At 39.5% G+C, this 23,455-nt stretch overlaps 1 protein-coding gene across 4 annotated transcripts in view; it reads right to left on the reverse strand.

The window, feature by feature from the left end:
- Positions 1-23,455, reverse strand: part of LOC134882709 (kazrin-like) — a 98,193-nt gene that overhangs the window by 19,693 nt on the left and 55,045 nt on the right. For all 4 annotated transcript variants that reach the window (XR_010168187.1, XM_063910594.1, XM_063910593.1 and 1 more), the window contains exon 5: positions 1,363-1,470. Coding sequence is in view for 3 of the 4 variants with exons in the window: in XM_063910594.1 (XP_063766664.1) it covers positions 1,363-1,470 (108 nt within the window). In the remaining variant the exon portion in view is untranslated. The remainder of the gene's footprint in view (positions 1-1,362; positions 1,471-23,455) is intronic.

The following is a 23,455-nucleotide window of genomic DNA, read 5'->3' on the forward strand; positions in this document are numbered from 1 at the left end:
AAGCTATATATTTTTCTGTCTGGTCATCATTGTAGTAGAACAGCAGTTATAATATCAAATCGAACTTTTAGAGATGCTAATTACACCCATTTATACTTGAACCTGTCTGATTAAAGCTGATTTTAACTTCGTCTAAAGAGCTACAGCATCTGAAATGAAATAAAAATTGGTATCAAATGAAGCACTTCATAATTCCAAGGTCATGCTGTAGCCCGCCTCTCAGCCACACTGAATCTTATTCACAGCGTTGCTTTTATCCTGGTTTTTAGTCTGAAATGTTCCACTCCTCAGTGTCCTTACTCTCAGGCTTAACTCCCTGTATCACTATCTCATTCATTTGCTTTGCTCACATTAAAGCCAGAAGAAATCCTTCTTTTTCTAACCTACACTGTATCACTTCTCTCAGCTGCATGCGGTTGACCTGTCAGTCTGAATTATCAGTGCTGGGTAGTGTTGATAGGGAGCCGGGACTGAGCGGCATTAAGATATTAGCTAGCCTTGAGAGAGAAGAAGGTGAAATAAAAAAAGGAGGAGGGAGACTGAAAGCAGTTATGGGCACAGTTTGAAGAAGGAGAATGAGCTACTGAGGTCAACGCTGTCAGCGCCGCCTTTTGTTGGTGGAAATGACATGAGGCTTGTCTAATAGCCACTGAGCAGGCTCTGTAGACTTCAGAGGGATAGATGGGATGAGGAGACAGGAATTACAATTATGACAAGAATTAGACTGCAGACCCTCGGGTTCGGCATCAGTGTGAGAACAATAGAGAATAATAGTGGTGATTATGATGAGAGAAAGGAGTGAACAACAAAACAGTTGTGATCAATATAGTTTATGATCAATACCTTTTTGCGGTGGGTATTATTACAGGCAGGCGAGTTTGATTACCCCACACGAGAGAGACAGAGAGAGACTATTACCCCGAGCCACACAGGCCTCTTTATCAAACAATGTATTGTCCAACTGATGGCGGTAATTGGAGAATATAACTGGCCTTGCTACAATGCTGTAATTTGAGATAAAAAACACAGCTCTGGTGCAATAAACTTCAATAAAGCTCCATTAAGATTAAAGCAATCTGCAAAGTAAAGTGCTTTTCTCTGGCAAGTAGTCAATCCAGTCTTATGCATCTGTGCTATGCATTGGGTGACAAAACATGTTATTTGGCTGTGAACTGTGAGTCACCAGGTACAGAGAGCTGTTATCTGATTGTTCTCACACTTTTAGCCTGCACAGGCCTCTGCTCCAGTGTTAATCTCCCAGTCAAGCTGACAGCTATGTGTCTTAACTGCCACGATAAATCTTTGTGCACACTTCCTGCTGTCACCAAGGCAACACCTTGTATATTTTGAGGCACACCGCACCTTTGCCTAGCGAGCAGTCCGGGGTGCCAAAGTCCATCAGGCTGGATATCTCCGTCGGGTAGCACATGTCCCTCACCATCGTCTTCTGTCTGTGGTGCATCGATGGATCTGCAGGGAGGATAAATTAACATTTATACACAACATCCGATCAATCAAATCTTTATTCTATCATCAAAACGTCTTATTCATATTCTCACAGCCAGGTTGTTGTAAGATGTTGGACTCATACTAATAGTGTGGGCACAGCCGTGTAGCAGGCCTGTTGTATTAGATGATTCATTCTGACATGATGTCAATTCGACACGCACTCTTGAGCTTTCAGAGACGTTGCATATATGAATCTGTCTTACAAATCACTGCATGTGTGGTCGGCATTTCAAAGCCATAATGAGGCAAACATTGTATTAGTAATGATCCAGGCCTGTTTCATTATTCAACAATGCTTGTCCAACTTTTTTCTCCTTTTCATCCTTTTTGTTGATCAATTAGTTTTATCATTTTCCCTTCCTTTTGTCCCTTCTGTTCATCTAGTTATGTGACTCTAATGTACTCCACTGACCCTTTTCTATACATGCAGCTGATCAATGACTTCTGAGAGCTCCAGTAATTGAGGCTCTACATTTCTTCACCTCTCACTTAGTAATTTATTTGCAGAGTTCAAGAAGAAGTGAACTGATCAGATTAAAAATCATCAAGGTCCATTGTCCATTGCTTTTCCTCCACGTCATTTTTTCCAAATGTTTTACCTCCTTTTGAAAAGCATGAAACTATATAAAAAACAACAATGATTATTGGAGGCAACAATATCCTTGCTGTTCAGAGAATGATTTTGTAGAGCGGAAACGTAGCATTACAACAAAAATAATGACTTCCTCTTGAAAAGGGCTACAGACACTGCTGTTGATCTGACCGAACTTCTAACCAAAGTAATTTTACAGTTGTTGTAAATCCCTCTAATGCTACAAATGTTGGATTTCATGCCAGATGAAGGCATGACAGCACCTCCTGGTTAGTTCAAATCAAACAATCAAAACAATATAAAATGTTTTTGATAGATTTTTTTTAAGGTTAGTAAAGATTTTTTGGCAATCCAATTCACTTTCAGCCTCTGTGTTACAAAAGTTATTCTTTTAACCTAACCTAGGGGTTAAGTTTTGGGGCAAATGGCACCTTCCCCCTACACTTGGCGTCCTTGCTCATTACACCACTGTCTATGAACTCTGCCTTCAATTTTATCTCGACTGTACACCTCATCGTCACACGCTGTTGCTGCTGCTAATGAAACAAGTTGATTAGTTTAACCATGAACCTGTCCATGAGTGCTGCAATTTGCATCTGGCTTTAGGTGCCTTATGAGCAGTGCCATCTGCTCAACCACTCTTCCTCAACAATGATCTCATCTTCCCTCCTAATCTGCATATTTTGACAGTTTCATTTTCCTGACCGTATGGTATTTTTCTAGATCCCTGACCTGCCACTCCCTTCTCCCTCCTCCGTCCTGCTGACCTGTCAATAACTGTTTAGGTGTGAGGTGTTGACCTTTCCCTTCAGTGTTTAATATGGAGATTGGACAATGGGCAAGCTCATGCTCGGCCGCTCTTAGGCTGCTTTACTTAGCACCTGACAATAATGAGAGAGAGAGAAAGAGAGGGAATAAAGCTGCTGGCAGTCAGACAAATACACAGGCAATCTATGCTTGCACTCAGCTAAATGTGTTGATGCTTTGTGCACTTAAAAATAAAAACCTCAGTATGTAAATGTATGGAAGCATACAGCCTAGTTTGGGCAGACCAATGTCATCACCTTTAAAAGAGCATCCTGTCAAGTGAGAAAAATAAGCAAAGTGTCATAACTATCAAGATTTATTTGGATATTTGTGCGTCATTGGATGAAAACACATCACCCTGGTGACTTCTAAATAATTTAGTCATGTGGACTTTTCAATGGTTTCAATAACCTCCCATTCCCAAGGGGTCCATTGCATTTCAAGTCGAAAACACAGTCATTGGGTCTATGTGTCATTGCTGGAAAGCAAGTGAATGAGTCAAAGAGAGGTACAGTATATACTGAGGAGTGCGCAATATATCTACCAGTGCTTTTCTGCCTAGACAAACCTCTGCAGTCAGAGGTTAAAAGATATGGAAGAGTCTGCAGGTTTATCAAACTAACAACATACAACAGGATAATGATGCCAAGCGTCTTTAATCAGATATTTAATAATCTCAATCTCAAAAAGCCTGTTATCTGGTGTCTTCATCAAATCAAATTGCTATAAAAGGTGACAACTAAAAAAAATGTTGCACTCAAAAGTAAGATCATTTACATTATTGAAGGAAATAAGAAATAAGTAAATAAAAAAGAGGTGCTGATCAGTCCTGAAATACAGTGATATGTCCCATTCTGTCATTTGGAAATATCTTTCAAAAATAAGGAATTCACTTGTGTTTTTTATATTTATATTTTCTTAGAAAGATAAATCCAATAGCAAAAAAGGCAAAGGTGTATTTATGAAATTAACAATAGCTTCATTCACGGAAAAAGAAAACTATGAGACTTCAATTCAATTGGTAACTTTTAAAAATAGTTTTTAGCAGTGTTTTAATTTTTGATTTATTTTTATGTATGTCTATGTATGCACCAATAACACAATGACAAATTCCTCGTACGTGTTAACCTACGTGGCAATAAACGTGTCTCTGATTCTGATTTGACAAAAAAAAAAACTTTTTTATGATATTTCCTGAGACTGCCACGGAATTTCAAAAGAACAAAAACAGATAATCATGAAAATCAAATTCCTCTGCCTCTTCCTGCTGATTTTAACGCGCTGTCAGGAAAACAACCATTCAGAACTGATGAGTCTCTAACAAAGTGTCAATCACTGTTTTTACAGCCAAAAATATGTATCTAAAAGCATTCTCTGCAAGGAAGTGGGCAACCCAGTAACAGAATATTGATTGATTACCATTTGTTGCAACTTTGATTTGAAGAAAAGCCTTTTATTAGCCATTTGCAAACAAATTCTACATCTCGAGATTTTGTTTCCAATGGCACACTGAATAAAGTATGCACAGACAGGGGACCATAGTGTCAAACATTATTATGTAAATTTCCCCCCATTTTGATTATTGTTTGTTTTTTCCTCAAAGGAGAAAACAAGATATTTCATTTATAAATACGATCTATGTTTTGGTGGCAAAAAATATGCATTTCCATTTCAGCTGGGCTAAAAAATGTGCTTGCCAGCTATTTAGTAAATAAAACAGACTGCCTTATAGACGACGAGGGGAAAACACAGCCCTGACAGCATCTCCAGGGAAAGTACTCACTAGATACTAATGAGAATATGCTACGGGTGTGTGACTGCAGAAACACCCCTGGGTGTGGTAGGAAGTCAGAGAGGCTATCCAAACATCTGACACAACTTCCCTTCCTCACAAACACTCTGCAGACAACACCATGGAAAGAAGAGACAAGCACTCAGTGGGAGTTAAAGCGGGTATTCAAGCAGAAATTTGGGGAAGCTATCATTGGTTGTGCAGACAGCTCATCATTGCCTACCCTCAGCCAACCTTTAATTACACTGGCATTCAGTCTGTCATGCAGGCAGCAGATACACTCATTGCTGTATCAGTCATCGCACCGGAAAAAGATGGGAACACCACCGTGATACTGTGGAGGCGCAACACTCTGAGACGCAGTTCTGCTGAGTGGAATAACAAGGCTGCGTGTGTTGTATCTCTCTGAGACAAACATGTTTAGCTAGCACTCATAATCATTTCCAATGACTAATAACATACTGTAATTATCAGACTGTGTGTGTGTGCATGTGTTATATAGCTAGCTTTGTGAGGTGATTGGCCTTTAGCAGACTTGAATAACAAAAGGGTTTGTAATGTTCTATGTTTCCACATATTAACGTCTATTGAAAAGGTTTTTGAGGGGAGGGGAGCTACAGTTTAGAGTTGATTGGGGGTTGTGATGCACATTAAAATAGAGCAATTCAAAGCTTCTACAATTGATTGATTAGGGAAATATTAAAAAAGTAAGAATTAAAACAAAAGTGGTGGTGAAAAGCTTGAGTAACACTGGCACACAAAATATAAGAGTTGAGATGTTTTACAGGAAAACGTATATAATGTCATAATCAGAAAGTGTAAAGCCCTGAAGAATTTTTCCATTTTCTCTACTACACTGTAATTATTCCCCATTGGCATGACAATAACAACAGTGTTCAAATGTCTATTATTCTTTGCTTTGAAATTGGCGCAGCTTAATGTGTGAAGAATTTGAAACGCTATCTAAATTAAATTTCACAGCAGTGGCGACACTGAATACATTAGCAATGCTAAATGATGTGATGCCTTTTATGATGCTTCTAAACTTTGGCACACAACGGAGCCAAATGAACCCCGCCTGGTTACATAAGACAACAGGATGGAGTTAGTTTGAGATATTAAGTGTTTGAATATTTCACAAGGGAAACTCCTCATCCCTGACCCTGATGTTCACAGGTCTCGCCTGGTATTATCAGGCACAGGCGCACAGGCGCGCACACACACACACACACACACACACACACACACACACACACACACACACACACACCCCCAGCCAAATCCCCCTGAACAGTGCTGACAAAGTGCTCCCACAGCACAATGCCTCTCCACTAGTAGGTTTCACTAAAACAGATGGCAACGATAATTTGCTCCTTCAGCTAGATATAAAATCAGTAAACTCAACAATTGTATTAAACCAGAAAAACGACAAATCGAAGCCTCCATAAACACAGGCTGTGAATATGTCAGACCATCATTTAACAACAGCATTTGAATACTTTGGGTGGAAGTTGACTTGGCATTTAACACTCTTTACACTGTAAGAAAAGCAATATTTCTCCTCTGGGATATATTTATTTTGCTATGTATGGGAGGTCGAGCTGTCACATCTCTATTATACCACCCAAACATGCAGCCATAACACTGCAGCCAAGTGTCCTCTCTCTGATACCTTCCTTTACCCGGAGCTGTAAACTTACTGTCTATTAATCTGTGTTTATAATCACACATGTCACAGGGAATCAATACTCGCAGTGCTCGCAGAACATTAGGCCTGAAAGGCTGCTCCAAGGCTGCTGTGATCCATAGCCTCTGGAGTTGTTGGCGTGATGCCGTTAAAAGCAAAAGAGCAGCCAGCCCTGAGGAAACACGTGAAGTCTGTTCAGAGACATACCCATTACATCAACGAGGAGGAATTGTTGAGGAAGCTGAGTGTCCAGGGTTACCGGTGTTATGGCGGCTCTCCACTCTGTTGCATTTCTCTTGCATAAATGATTTCAGTAACAAAGGACGAAATAAAGGGAGAGTTTTAAAAAGCAACATGTAAAGATGGAATGTGCTGAGAGGCTCTCACAAACCTCCAGAAGTCCTGTTCAGTGTTGTTAAACTGTATATGCAGAAGCCTAATTACTACACTGAGATATGAGAGACTGTTTTTATGTAGCTCAGGATAATAATCCATAAAATCCCAGGATGTATGAGGACATTGTGGCTTACAGTAGATCAGTTTAATGGCAATTTGGATTTTCTAATCAATGTGATAAAGTTGAGTTTTTATTACTTTTATAATTCACTGAATTATAATAAAACGCACATCTCTATCTGGTTATTTTATCCATAAGGTACTTTAAGAGAATTGTTGAAGTGGTGAGAAGGACTGAAAAAATGTATCCACTTGGCTGATTGATGGCCAAATCACACACACACACACACACACACACACACACACACACACACACACACACACACACACACACACACACACACACACACACACACACACACACACACACACACACACACACACACACACACACACACACACACACACACACACACACACACACACACACACACACACACACACAGTTTCATTTAGTAAAAAACCAAGGCAGGGTTATTAATGTTTTCTTTTAACCTTTCATTTGACTTTTAAACAACCTGAACCCTCCCTTTAATATCTTAATGGAACTTTTCATGTTACATTAATAAAGCTCTGCTATAAAGACAGAACTGCATTTGGCACATCTATGGAGCATGGAGCTGGTGAGAGTTTTTTTTGGGGTGAACTGTATTTATGTCCTTTCAATATAATTACAGTACTTTGTTATATTTTGTGTAAGTCTGCATGAATAGTTACTAGATTGCAAAGGATGTAGATCTTAAAAATACATGTGGAATGAGAATAACCATGTAGAACGGAAATCTCAGACTACCTTAAGTCAAAAGAAAATGACATGCCCTCTCTCAGCTTATCAATTTAATACAGTCTCTTAACAGTTCCTCCATGGATTTTGCAGAAAGTTGATCACAATACATATTTGTATAAAATGGTGATGAAATTATTCATATCCCATAGTCCTAACAAGTCAATGCAATCATGTTACTAATTAAATGATACAAGAAGAACATTGCAGAATAATAATAATATAAAACTCTGCTCTGACAAATTTCTGAGAGCCTGTACTCTTTTTTGGCCTGTTAGCTGACTAATTGGTAATTTTGGTCTTAGTCCAATAGGATACTTTTGTGAATGCTAAAAGAAGTATTATTAAGAAATGTATAAGCACATCTCTGGTATAACATATTAGAGATACTATTGTTGTAGAAACAAACTAAGAGACCAATGTATTGTATTCTATAAACTACTGACAACATTTATCTGTGTTGGAATTCAACAGACACGGCAATGGCTGCCATACATGTAGAGATTGAGGTTTTAAAAAATGTGCAGTGGTTTCTTAATATTTTCCGGAGCTGTATATTAAATCAACTAATCAAGCAAAAGGCTGAACAACTATAAATAAAATTACTTTCTGTAGACGACGACAGCTTTACGTTGTTTACATTCAAGTAACCAGAGGAACTTTTGAGTATCCCTGTAATCACTAGTTTAAAATCACATGCCAAATCTGCTCGATACAATATAATAATGATACAGAGCTCAACCCTGTGATTACACTGATCTTTGTTGTGCTGAAACCAAAACAGCTGAAGGGCTCAAGAGAGCAGAATGTACCTCAGTTGATTATTCATAACCATACCATCAGGAAAACAAGGTTACGGTATGATGCATAACCTTGGTGTCACTACGGGAAGGTGTAGCTACGGCAGTGACGCATCATCCCATATGATTGGTATGATGATCTGCGCTGGCTGGTGAATAATCACAGTGGGGCTGGCCTGCCAATAGGGAACAGTAAGGGACTACAGCTTAACGATGAGTGATCTGTGTAAAAAAAGAATCAGATCATCCTTCATACTGGCTGCTGTATATATGAAGACATGGGCCAGATGTAGGCATCAGGCATTTGTAATCATTATTGTGGCTCAACCAGTGAGAAATGTGGAATACATTATGGCCTAGATATTAGATGTTTCTGTAACCCCAAAGGATTATCTACCACTGCCTCTACACCAGTTAATCCAGCACAGCCTCCTCGAGGAGAACCACAGTGAGCTCAAGGCACGGTTGGACTGTGATGATGGAGAACAAATTCATAAATGCATGTGGGATATTTTTTACCTTTAAATCAGAGCAGTTAGGTTTGTTTCAATACTCAGTCAGAATATTTCTGAAGAAAGCACTGTAGTGTTGCCAAAGAAAGGTACGATTAAAATCAAATACATTTGTTTTTTTTTCATCTCTAAAAGGCCATGAATGCTTGAAATTCCTCACACACTGTGACCAAATGTGTGTATGCGCATGTGGACAGAAACACAATACACAAATATACACACTAAAATCCCTCTCATTCATACTCACACACGGACACACAAACTTTAGGGCTCTTCCGGTGGATGCCATGGGTCACAGCTGGTCAATGCAGTGCATCGTCTGCCCTGCATTAACCCAGAGGCTTTGCCGGACTAGCAAAGCTACTGTAGATGAGGGCGGATTTAAACTGAAGATTAAGCAGAAAAATCTGCCTGGAAGAAATCCAGCACTGACACAACTAAAAAAACTCCTCCAGCTCCTTGTGCCAAGGCCTTTCCTGCTTTCGGGCAAAGCTGTGATGACGGCAGCAATGGGCCTGGCTTTGGCTCTTAAATATTGTCTGAGTGTGCGGGGACATTTAGAAAATGTGCGACGTTCTGCTGACCTCTATCCCCTTATGGGCATGGGAATTGATTAACAGTCTTTTCACACATGCCAGTCCTGCCATGCCCATCCCACCTGCCTGCGTGATCAAAGAAAGACACTCTTCTCAGGGTTGGGACCGAGGGCCGATACTGGGCATCAACTCCCTTGCGCTAAAAGAAAGCTGCTGAAGGGGAATATTGGCTGCAAATAGTTGAAAAAGATAGATCTGTGTTTTCTAAACTGGCCCATACTTTCCACTCCAGTCTTCCCAACCAAAAGGTGGAAAAAAGTTTGTTTTACGAGGTAAAAAAGAGAATGAATGGAAAGAGAAACAGTCAAAAATGAAAGATTAAAGGGCTTCAGTGAGAGAGCAGAGCCCCTTCTCCAGTGGAGGCCTTCAGCACTCATCAAGCCGAATATAAAACACAGTAACGCTGCCCTTGGAGTTAGTGGTGGGTGTAAAACACGGAGCAAAAAGGTTTTCTGTTGGAGTTGCTTTAGTATAAGAGCTAGCTATAGAATTTGAGGCATAGTTAGAAGTGCTGACTGTGAGAGAAGCTGGGTAAAGGTGTGAATAATAGAACTAAGACTACCATGTTCACTGGGCCTAGAGAAGCCTGCTCTACTGATTGAAGGATGGGACTCACACACACAGGGAGCCGCACCGTCAGCTCTACTTCATCTCTAATTTAATATCATCTGCAATGTACAACCGGTAAATGTAGCATAGCTTAGCAGCTGTATCTATGGGGAAGAAAGAAAATTGTCCATGTTTTATTTATTTTAAAGGATGTATTGTGGTGTGACATATCTTGCTTTTGTTATAAATAGCACTTGCCTGATAGAGTTGCCACCACTGTCTGTTACAGTTGCTAATTGCAGGAGAAAAGCAGAGAGAACCCAATCCACGCTGAGCTCCTGGCATCAAGCAACGTATGAAAAAACCCACAAGTGCTCTTCTGCTGTCTTGGACCCGACAACAAAGTCTTGAGCTATTAGTTAAAATGTGTTCTCATGCTGTAACACGTCTCAAACTGGCAAGCACACAATAAGGCTGAAAGTCTGAAAGCTGTGAAATAAGTCATTTATGATGAACAGATTTTCCTGGCAGGTCTGCAATTTCCTGTTTTATCATTATTGAATAAGGTAAACTCCTTTACAATGTATCAAACAAATCATTTAAATGTTTCGTTTGGCATTATAACTCCTCAGCTTGAATAATTCTAGCAGCAGGAGTGAGGACTCCTTTAATGTCTGATTCAGATAATTATACATGATTTTCCCTAAGGAGAATCCTGGCTTTATTTCAATGTAGGTTATCCCTGAATACAAAAAAACATTGAATATAAAGCACAAAGAAACTACAAACGCAATGAACAAGTATGTACTAAAGTTGATGAAAAAACACACACTACAGCACTTTCAAGCAATTTCTTCTAATCTACTCAACCCCAACACCTAAGTGTTTCCTCAAGTGGCACTGAAGAAATCTTGCACATCCCCCGTGGTCAGCAACGCGTTATCGTTATTTTAAGTACCTTCACTGCCATGGGAATCAATAAGTATTTATAGGGATTTAGCTCACACTAAGGTGCCCCAAGTATTTCACCCGTGGGTAAGGGCTGGAATTCAGCTGAACAGGTCTCTAACACCGTAAGTGCAAATTCGACATTATGCCGAGCAATGTCAAATATTTCCCATGTAGAGACAGCGTCTGTGCTTCTCTATACAGCTGCAGGAGCCATTGCTGTCCACATACTTGCCATAGTTCAACTTAATTAAACGCTGACCCTAAATAGGTTGACCTCCAAATACTCCGTCATGACAGGAGGAGAAAGTTAAGCTACAACGGTACTGTGGAGAGAGAGAGAAGGTGGAAAAGTTTGGTTAATCAATACATTCTGCAGATATTTTAGTCTTTGATCTTTTTGTTAAACCTCTCAGGTATGGCAGAAATAATGAGGGGATCAACAATACAAGATTAATCAATGTATATTGTGATTATTTACATTTAGATTAGCTTTAGTGTGTAGCATCCTACTGTAGTTATCTTTTGTGTTGCTTGATTTTGCACACCACCTAGTGCAAACTCTTTTGTGTGATGGACTTAAAGGTTAAACCCCTGATTTAAGTGCTATACATATACATATACATACATTACAAATGTTGTGCTTAAAAAAATACATCCTGATTTTGTTTCCTAGGTTGGAGGAAAGGGTAGCCAACATTGCAGTTAAATATCCTTACTATATTGTTATAAACATATAAGCACTAATTAATCCTGGATTTTTAATATATTATGAAATATAGATATTATTAGTCACAGGTGGAATTGAAGGGGATGAGTACCCTCAAGAAAGCTCTTCCAGTGGAGAAAAATGTGATTAATTGCCCTCTCGGGGGCCTTATAATGAAGAGAAAGGCTGCCCTACATGCCAGTAACTAAACGTAAGTAAAGTAAACTAAAGATCACATGATTAAATCTCAACTTCTTATTTCAAATAGCAAAGGTGGCCTGACAACATGTCCGGACTATAAAGGTCTTTACGATATTCAATGCATGGAGAAACTGTCAACAAGTGCGACAGTGTGTCATGAAGACTTTGGAGGCTCATTAAATACAATGCTGTTGTTGGCAGTCAGTTTGACACTGCAGGAAATTTGACCTGTTGGATAAAGGAGGAGGTTTTAGAAACACTAAAAAAGATCATTGCAGGAGAAGATCGCTCCAGTTATAGCTCATATTACAACGTCTGAATTATGTAATAAGCTTTCATAGAGAAGGGACTTTTGAGGGTGAGAAATACAAATAGTAAAGTCACTTTGTTATCCTTGGAGGAAGAAATATATATAGCACACAGGATTACATCCCACTGGTGAGGTGATGAATTACCCATTGTGGTGGCGAGTTTTACAGTAATGGTGAAAGATTCAGCAAATGTAAAATGACCCAGTAAGCAATCCACGCCAAGACTTGTACTCACAGCGAGTGTTACAATAGACACTACAGTCTTTAAGGTCATTGCTTGCAATACCTTACAGTTCTATAAGAACCTGAATCAGCTTTTTGCTCAGCAGTATGCGACGCTCAGAATGAATAATGCCTCAGCACGGGCCAATTCTCGAGAAGAGAGTTGACCACTTACTCCTCTCCTACCGCATCAGAGAGTAGCACAGAGATGAGTTCCTGTGAAGCACAGCAGCCACATTTTAAATCTAATCACCCTCTTCTCTCTTTCAATGCTACAGCCTACACCAGACTGTAATTAGTGGGATGGAAGTGGAGGTGCTAATTAGCATCTCAACAAAGTTTTATGAACTTATCCACAGTGCTTCATGCACATGTCATACATACACATAACACACTCTTCTGAGCACTTCACACATCCACCACTTACTTACCATACCTGCAGCTCTAGTGCTAACATTGGTTTTTATTTAATGACGACCTCTATTCATGGTCGTAGAGTTTGTTGAAATAACTTGTTTTCTCTCCTAGCATCTTTTTTTATTTCATCCCTTTCATTTTAGATCGATTTAATATGGAAGATGTCCTGCTTTTATGCAATTATGGCTGGTTGATTTAACTGCAGCTACTTTGTGGAACAAATTGTGTAATGGTAATGTCCTGTGACTCACTGATCTACTCTTCTCCTGTTAAGATGCTGCCATATGGCCGACCAAGGCAGGTCACGGAAAACGGTGTAACACCTGGGAAGTCAAGTCACCTTTTACTGCCGGTTGTGATTGAGCCAGTACAGAAGGTCTGGGCATGGATGGCTTGTTAGTAGTGTTTGTTGTGATAATAAATGATATGTTAATTTGCTTAGAATACCGTACAGTCCATCTACAATTCCTATAGATGTGTTTGTAGGTCATGTACAGGTGTGACACATGCATGATTGTTGCAGGGTTCTTTTTTCCAATGCTCATTTACTATGTATTTAGGTAGATATTAAGCATCAATTGGTATGTTCCAAGCTACTATTTGTTTTATGTGATCTTAGCACACAGTTTAAATGTTATCAGCAGATTTAAAGGGTGTTATCTCTGTTTATTGCGACCACTAATGATACTCCCAGTAGGTTTAACATAGCTAAACTAATAATATTAATGATTATATTCAGGCGTCTATCTTTGGTTTAATGAGGTTTTTTCTCAACCAATTTCACTGGTTAGAACAGGACACAGATTTAGCTTTTTCAATATCAAGGATCATAATAATCATAATATACTTACTTTTAAATATAAGGGACCAGATTTTCTTTATTACTTCCTTCTTTCTTTATTATTAAACGTTTAATCCTTTGATTCAGCGTTATTAAAGAAATACATGTTAAATATTATTTTATGTAGTAATTAAATTCAGATTTTTTCTTTATAAATGAGTAAATACTCTTTTATGTAAGCCAATATAATTTAGTCTATAAAACTGTGGAAACTGAAATCTCATTAGCGGGAAAAGCAAGCCTGAAGCTAACTTACACTGATAGCAGTTGAAGGGCGGGGGAAAGTAAGACCCAGTAAAGTTCATGTGAGATATACATTTGAAGAAAAGTTAAGTAATTTAATGTGTAAGTTTTATGTCCAAGTTTAAAGTGGTCTTGTCTGACGAAACTATGTCTCTATGTTGAAGACAGCACAACTTCCCCTGCAGCTGTCAGGACAGTCTGATGCAAGCTGGTGTTGAAGATTTCTGTTCAAAAACCAGATAAATCATTTTTGGGGGGATGAAATCTCAACCAATTTAATAATTCAACAGTTGTAGGATGTAGAAATTATGAAGTGTAAGAGTTGTTGTGGTGTTTTATTAATACCCTGATGTCTTTAGCAGTACCATGCTAGTTTACAGACTCTGTTTCCCTACAATCCTGCTTCAGGATGAAATACTGATATGTAGCTTGAGAAGTAGGCAACAGTCCAAAAAGCTCCTCCACCTGTCGAGGAAGCTGACCTTCTGTGGGATGCTGTACATCACAAATGCAGACAATAGCCAACTGGCTTTGTGGTCCACTGAGTGATTAATGTCATCTCATTAGTTATAGAAGTTGAAACTGCTGAGAGGGACACAGGCACTTTTTCTCCGTCTGTCAGTGTGTACACTCTTTATCCGCCCGGCTTTTTCTATGTCGCCGCCAACACTGCAATTGTGCAGAGAGTCCAACAGCCTATCGTGTTCCCCACTGCCCTCTCTTCCCCCATCCTCCTTCATCAATCAACCTCTTCTGGAAGTTGTAAAGCCCCAAATCCCTCAACTCATCTAGCTCCAAGTCTCTTAGGATATTTTTTCCTCATGATTATTAAGATTCCCATCCTGCCTCTGTACTGTAGCTCCTGCAGTGATAGTTATTCTTGCTCTCTGTCACAGTTTCTTCCTCCCTCTTTAATGTTCCTTCACCACCTCCTCCCTCCAGTTGTTCTGCGTCACTGATCACCATTGCTTCGATCTGCTGGGGCCACTTCCCACGAGAGTAACTGCAGTAATAAGAGCAGAGAGGCTCTGAGATGCAAACTGCCAGTACCCTGCAGGACATCCACCGAGAGCATTGAATCACTTAAACACTGAGAGCAGAAATAAGAAGAAAACACTTTTTTAAAACTAGATATATAAACTTTCTCTTTTCCACAATTCATTATGACACCAGCAATGCATCAATGCGATCATTGCAGGGTGTCAGCATGGCATTGTTGTCAAATCAGAAACATTGAAATAAAATGTTTTCAGTTCCTGTGTCTCCCTGAGACAGTGCACTCTCCAGGGACATTGTTGGAGTGACTGGAGACCTTCTTCGGTTCCCTCTTCCTCTATAGTGTTGTCTGGTTAATAACGAACAGTCAGCTCCCAGTCTTAAGGCGCCATTTTGTTTCCTATTTGCACCATATTTCTATAGGTGGACCTCCCAAGACACTCCTGAGCATCTGGCCAACCCTTTTTCTTTGAAGAGACATTGGAAGCTACTGTTTGCACACCGGAGAACAATTTATCATTGAAGTTACTCTGTGAGAGTTGTCTGGAGGAAAGTATGCTTACTTTGGTGTGCAGAAGAAGATTACTTTAGAATTCACAGACAAGAAAATGTGTCTGTGAAAGGAAAAAGGGAAACATATATTTCACTGGAAATATGAAATTATGGGTCAGTGCTGCCTTGTCTCCTCATGAGTTAAATGTATCTCTGTTTAAAGGACGCAAGTTTTATCTTGGAGTTTTTACCATAAATGTTATACATTTTTAAATATTCTTCCAGTTGCGCAAGGATCCCAAATACCCATATCCAATTCTGCCTTTAATTTATGCTCAGAAGAGATGTTGAGAAACATGAGGCCTCCTCCCACACAAAGAACCAAACATATGGTTTGGATTGAAGACCATTCAAATAACTGCCTTATCAAACCAACAATTTATGAGTAATTGTGTAATGTGACCTTGTTCTCAGGCCATTAACCCCTCGCACAATACCACAGACAAATCTAAGGACATGTTGTCAGTTTCCTCAATCATAACTACAGCCATGGATGCAAATTGTTCCAGGTGGACAGAGCCGCATATCTGAAAGCAACATCTGTGTAAATACTGTGTAAATGCTGTTGGAACCTGCAGCTAAAGCCGGTCCCTAGAAAGACTTTAATTAGTTTCAAATCACCTATTGAGAGCTTAAAATAAATTAAATGGTCGTTTGATTGGAAGACCTTTATCAATATATAAGAGACGGTATTGTTTTCCTATGTTGATAGGTCACCACACCTTTTTAAAGTGTGAATTAGTTTCATCACATATGTCAATGTTTAAATGTTAAACTAAGAGGTCAAAAGGGACAGAATAGAGAGAAAAGGACTAAATTCTAACGTTTATAACAACTGGAGCAAGTAATCGATTATAAAAAAGTTGCCATTCATCCAATCAATATTTTCAGTATCTACAGTATAACCTCAAACGATTGGTGATTGAAGTTGTCATATTGATCAGATGCTGTCTTACTAATTGTAATTTAACAGATCACATTTGGTCGTAAACACTATCCTAGAACCAAAGACCTCGACATTCATTGTTGCTCCTTTGCATACAGTTTTAGCAGGGTTGCTTGGTAACCGTTGTACAGGCAACCTTTGGCTTAAACTTTAATCCTTTTCTGAAGAAAATGTTAACATGCCAGAGAAAGTAGAGCCTCTGAATAATATAGCAAAACGATTGATGTGAATATTTAAAGTAAAAAGTCTTTATGCAGTGTGGTTCACAAACCTCACGGTCATCACAAACAACGCTCATTAAACTACACATGCAGTCTGAGCTCTCATAACCTGCCCACCATGATCACAGACTCTTTTAAAATACATTTTCATAATGTATGCAGTGTCGCTTTCTCCATGCTGAAATGCTGTTGCATTTGTGTGCCTCTGCCTGCATCAGTTGTTTTAAAATATAACTTTCGCTTTACTCTCCACTTTTAACGAGGAAGGATTTCATTGCAGGTTGGCTATCATATTGGTTTTATTTTAATGTATATAATATTTTACAGAATACATATATATGGTATTGATAGCAGCAGGGTTTTAAAACCCAGACCAAACAAATACATTACCTTAACAAAAGAAAAAGAGCAAAGGTGCTATTTCACACATTTCATGCCATATATGTTATGTGTTTGACTTTTGTTAAGGTTTTAATATACTAACCACATTCAACACTAGCTAATATGTGTTATGATCCAGGTGGCTTACAATCTCAGCTAAATAATATTCCCTGGGAAACTGCCTCTATATCGAGAATGCCTCCAGTTCTAGGTCATATAGATTGTATAGTCCAGCTGATTTGCTTATACAAAGAGGGGCAAAATACATACATAGCCACATTTACAGATCATTTGAAAAAGCAATTTAAAATACGTTAAACTGGCTCCACTTAATCTCCTCAAGCGACTCTCTCAAACACCTAAGTGCTCTGAAATAACGAAGGCAGTGGGTGGCTGGCCTTTCTTAATTTAACCATTCTTCATCTTCGTACCTGATGCTGGCCTAGAAATGTCAGAGCAGCTGGCGGCTGTTGGATCAGCAGGACTCGAGCTAAACAGGCTAATTTAGTGCTTAAGAATGTCAGGAAATGGCAAGGCCACCAAAAGCATAAAGAAATAATATTGAAACAGGTTTAGAAAGCTCATTAGAAGAGGGCAACAGAGCTGACAGAATCAAATACTTCATGGCTTAAGTTCAGCTAATTGCTGGATTGCATCATAAAGAAGTGGTGGGATCAACTTGAACAAAAGTAATTCATGGAGGGATTAATCCACTTCCTGTTTCATAATGTGTCTGTGCATCACTATGAGACAAACTTAATTCAATCGAAACATATTACCAAATCATCTGCATTCATCTATGCACAAATACACAAACTGGCATTGCCCCTTGGCCTCAATATCCATTGGCCACATATTGCTGGTCACAAGGTTAAATTGTATGCATGTCCATATTTAATCATATCCTATTACAAGTAGAAACACATCCCCATGAATCAAAAGATACTGCACTGCAGCTGCATGACACAACATAGCAGCTGGTGCACGCAGAGCATCACTGCATTTCTGAGCCTGGTATGTGCAAAGTAATGCATTGCTGCCGTACCTCCATTAGTCTCAGGTCCATGCAGTTCCCATGGTATACAGCTGGGACGCAGCATCTTCTCAGCCCTCAACAAGAAGAAAAAATCCATATATTTCCTTCCTCATTTGCATGTTCTCGACACTTCTAACCTTGCTGCAGCATCAGTGTACTGACTTCAGGATCCCAGATGACAGATTGGGACACAGATTTCCATGGGGATCAATCCACACCCTCCCATTATTCTCACCCCCCACCTTATCCTCCTTATCAACATTAAAGCTTACCCTGCACGACCATGTGATGTATTCGCCAACCCCCTGCTGGTTTTACCAACCCCAAAGACCCCGCTTTACCATCAATCCCAGGATGGCAGATAGGAAATTCCTGTGCAGGCCAAAGACACAATTTCCCTGCTGGCTTACAGTCATTCTTAAGCCCGGACCTTCACCCTCCAGCTGTTTAATCAGACAGCTAAAGAAGACTGTATTAGAAAGCTAATATGAGACAGCGACACGGAGACGTATGTAAGGCCCGAAACAATCTTGTTGTAATCCTTTGATATCAGCAGTATTAAAGGATCCACTTTGAACATGCAGCAACAATGTCTCATCTTCCTCTAATAGCAAGAGAAGATAAGACATGAAAACGAACCACTCTTTCAGTCAGTGTGTAATTTAACAGCTACTTCAGTATCTCTCACCCCTGCCAGAGAAATCAAATGAGGTCAATATGCCGTCTCCCCTGAGCGTACTTAACCAGCTCGGTACAAGTACAGAAATCATATAAATCAGCTAAATGTGTGCAGAAATACAGTAAACAGCGTGACAGATACTCTATGTGTTTTCCATAGAGGCAGACTTCTTATATAACAATTATTGTGTTGTTGTTTTTTTACAATGTCTTTTTATTTAAATATTCTGGCAAAAAAAATCTGGGAACACTCCGACTTTATTTTTAAACTGACATTTATTCCTGGAATTTCAGCTTTATTCATCTCTTTCTTTTATCAGACACCCTTCAGTGCCTTCCCCTCAACATCAACAAATGAAAAAATCTATAGCACACAACACACATGCACAATTTACTCCAGCTGCTTTCAGAGCTTACACTTGTGCTGACTCTGCAACTGATACCTTCTTTTGGTTTACACACTTGGACTGGCACTCATTTCTTTCATGGCTTTCATTTCACCTGAATCTTCCAGCTGAGTTCATCGTCCTCACTCCGACTGCCTTTTTATACTCCCTTCAGCACATTAACTTCTAAACAAACGTTGATATTGTCCTCCAAAGAATGACAGTACAAGTTTTTCAGCAAGAGCCCCAAAAATACATCTCGTAACATTTATAAACTTCACTTAAAGTTAACATTCCCATACTTATCTATTCAAACTCTAACCTTAATCTTTCCTTAACCTCAGTCATTATGAAAGATAAGATAAACGCTTCAATTTTTTGTTCTAGAGGGGATGGACAAAAAACATATTGTCTTTCATATGGAGGACGTTTTGCTTTCACTTAAATTGACACTTCAACTTCTTTCCCTTCAACTCTAGCTTTGACCATCTTTAAAAATCTCATTCATTTATGAAACCTTAATTTTCAGCAGCAAGCACATGTCAGTGATACTAAAAGAAAATATAGCATTTTCTAGATAGTATAGATATCTGTCATGATAAGAAAACTAAGCAATATCTTGGCAAACGTATAGCTCAGTTAAGCCTAGTTTAAGAATGTAAGCACATTTCCAAAAACAAGCACATATCTAAACAATTAGGGTTCGGGTTTGCAGCAGCCCACTCTGTCAACCACGTTGCCAATGTTTCCGTCAGCTACAGGAGGAAAGACAGGAGTCGTGTCTGGAGGAGAAAACCAATTAGTCCACTCCTGCACGGCTTGTCACCTGACAGTCTGCTCATCCAAAGCCTGATGGAAGAGCCTCTCCAGCCTGCTCATTCAAACCAATTATGGTCTTGAGGTGTATTACCACACACTCATTACCTGCCTCTCACAGTGCTCTGCTGCACTTCACATCCTTTCCCCGGTCTGTTGAAAGTCTCAAAGTTTATACCTTCATATCATCTTTTCTGTTCCATATATTCTCTTTTTCTAGATTTCTCAGTTGTCCACTGTGTACCCTTATCTGTGAGCTTCCTTGTCTCTCTCTCTCTCTGCTGCAGGAAGTAGCACATATTTAGTCCTTGGGAATACGGTTGCATCTGTGCCTCTGAATTTTTATGAATGAGTTTGGCCACAGGTTACAGTTTAGATATAGTCAGAACTTAGACAAGAGATCTTAAAGAGGAGCGTTTTGAGGAACTCCTGAGAATTTGAAATATGGAAATACCCTACACGCATAATAAAAACAATGTGGAGACACCCATAAATATCCAGACGCTGACTGAAAGCCCGCCTCTCAACATTTTCCCTTTCTGCTGGCACAGAACAATAAAACAAAGCACTGATGTTGGGGTACAAAGGGCTGAACCGTTGTCAGAGGCAGTGTGTGTATACTGCATGGTGTTGCTTAAGTTGTCCAAACTGTTTATCCGTGTGAGATGAATGACATATCTGGAACGATTCAAATTTCCACATTCCCTTTTGCAAAACACACTACAGACCGTGTAACCATAAACCTCTCTGAAATGAGCAGTCATTTTGGAGCACATTTTGACTCAGCAGCCCTGAGATGGGGGGAATTCCCCCACGACTGTAGCGGTGCAGGGAAAAGCAAAGAAAAAGAGATTATTCCACTACAGGCGCTTAAGGGAACAGAACTTAACTTAACTTAAGGTTTAACAAAAATCAGTTTCACTTCCACAACAGCACCCTTATGATCATTCCCATTTGGTAATCAGCATTACCGTTGCTATAGGTCTATGAAGTGAAAGCGGTCTAATTACTGTGCAGCTCTCCTGCTCTAGGTACCTTTTCATTTATTCATAAAGGCGGCTCAGTGTGAGCAGAAATCAGTTATACCCCTACTGGGCCAGTGTTAACTTGTTGAAAGGTCAAAACACAGTTAATAAGAAAAAGTTGTATCTATTAAAAGATATTAATGACCAGTTTAGCTAGGAGCTTTAATTGAGTCCAGATGGAGCAGCCACTGAGTCCATCCAGCACAACAGAGAGAGAGACTGTTTGTGTTTATGTGGCTTTTATGGATTTGAATTCTAAAAGATTTTATTCATCTTTCTCATCTAATAAAGACATATTGTAACCATTAGGTGTGACCCGGGAACAGACTGTACTTGTTTATCTGTATTGTATATGCTCTTAACCAGAAAGAGTGGAAATGAAGGATTGAAAATAAACCCTCGCTGAATCGCCACACACACATGTACCAGCAAGCCTCATGCAGTCTCTGCATTTAACTCATCCTTTTATTAGAAGAACAGGGCAGCTACTGTAGGGTTTTTCCCCCCAAAAGGAGCTTGCGTCATAGGGAACGTTGCAGTATGTTTTTAACTACTGTACATAATGTATTACATTTATGATTCTAGGATGTCTAAACACACCGCTGACAAACACTGATAAATGTTAACGAAAATGAGATAACCCCTCTTTCACATAATGTATTTGAATTGTAAGAGTGTGCCTTTGACAACTGTTTGGATCTCTCTCACCAGGTGACCAGTAATGTAAAGTAATTTAGTATATTAGGTATTCCCTTTTTTGCTACTTTAAACTTCTACTTCAAAGAGTTGTACTTTTTACTGCATGGCAATTATTTAAAGAACTACTTTCTCTTGGCTAGAGCAAAGAAAGCATACAGTAGAAAACGAGTTTAAAAAAATGCGCTCACTGTTAAGGTACACTCTGAAGCTAGTTGGCTAACAACAGCGCAACAGAAGTAGTCCTTCTCTTTGTCTCTTTCTGGAACAGCATTTGTGTTTAACACACCTGTAAATTACTCCCACATCCCTGTGAGCCTCCCCCTGTCCCAGTCCTTCCCCTCTTCCCTAATAACACCATAATGATGCCACTGTTAGTAAAGTGCTGAAGCACAGTGCTTTATGGACTGACCTTAAAAATCAATTCAGCAGCACACAGGATCTATTAATGGATCTAGGTCTGAATCTCCCCCTCTCCTCTCTTTTCTCATAATCTTGAATATTTATCGTTTTGCCTCTCTTCACCTGTTCTTTGTTTTTGCTTTAGGACTTCACGATGAACAGTAAATTACACACACACACCCAGATCCTCTTATTCAGAGCAGTTCTTTGACAAAGCAGTGGCTTTTCTGCAGCCCTGTAGCACACATTAACCTCATAAAGGGATAGTAATAGAGCCTGCCTCTGCTGACACACAATAGCAATGAAAAAATGTATCATCGCACCAGTTCCTTCCTTAGACCCACAGGTAAACTATATTCAGTAAAACTCACAGGTATGGCAGGCGGCTATTATCCCTCCACAGCAGATAAATGTAATGGTCCAACTGTGTAAAAGCATGAAATGAGCTTCTCTTGTTTTCATTAGTGTCTCTGCTGCACATAATTAGAGAAATAAGGTGGTTTTGCTGCAGTGAAGGAACAGAGGCATACTCGAGGTTTGGGAGCACATTCCTGGACACAGAGAGTAGCCGAGTCTCTTTCCATCGTTAATGAGTGGAGTCTGTGGGAAACCCCTGAATTTGAAACTCCCCTCCAAAAAAAACCACACCACTTAAACTGACGGCGGCCATGTTGAATGGAACTCATTGTGCGGTGGCCAGAACGGAAGATTCCATCAGTACGTCCAGTCATCTGAACTGCCGTCCTTACGATGAGGGCCAATAGCAGAGAGTTAAACCAGATGACAAGGAAGGGAAAAGAAGAAAGACGAGAAGTCGAGGTACTCACTAGGAGTAAAACACAACCTGTGAAAACAATGTTGACTTTTGCTCTGGAGGCTCTGTTAAGTCTAAAATAGCTTTAGTGACATCACTAGGGTTATCTCTGCATTAGTTTTCTAGAAGGCCTGTGTTGCAAACAAGGCTGAAGACAAAAGTGAGATGTGCTACTGGCGAGGGTTTATAAAAAGTTATCCACTCTATGCCCACTTGTCCATCAAGTTGAAACCACAGAGAAGGGAGAAAAAATGTGTTGCTGCTTAACAGAGTTCCATATTAATAATACATTAATAAATACATTTATCAATAAATATGTTTTCCCCTGAGGGTCTGTGGTCCCAAAGCAGATGCCTGTTTTTCCAGGTTATTTACCAGGCATTTCATTTTGCATTATGAGTAGTGCCAGATCTACATTATTCAGAGCTCCACCAATACTAACAACTACAAGGCAAGATATTTCAGCCTCTGCTGTCAGAACCAATACTTAACCATGTCTTGAAGTACAAACATTGGGTGTGTCCAAACAT

The sequence above is a fragment of the Eleginops maclovinus genome, chromosome 20 (assembly GCF_036324505.1).
Source record: "Eleginops maclovinus isolate JMC-PN-2008 ecotype Puerto Natales chromosome 20, JC_Emac_rtc_rv5, whole genome shotgun sequence".
NCBI lineage: Eukaryota > Metazoa > Chordata > Actinopteri > Perciformes > Eleginopidae > Eleginops > Eleginops maclovinus.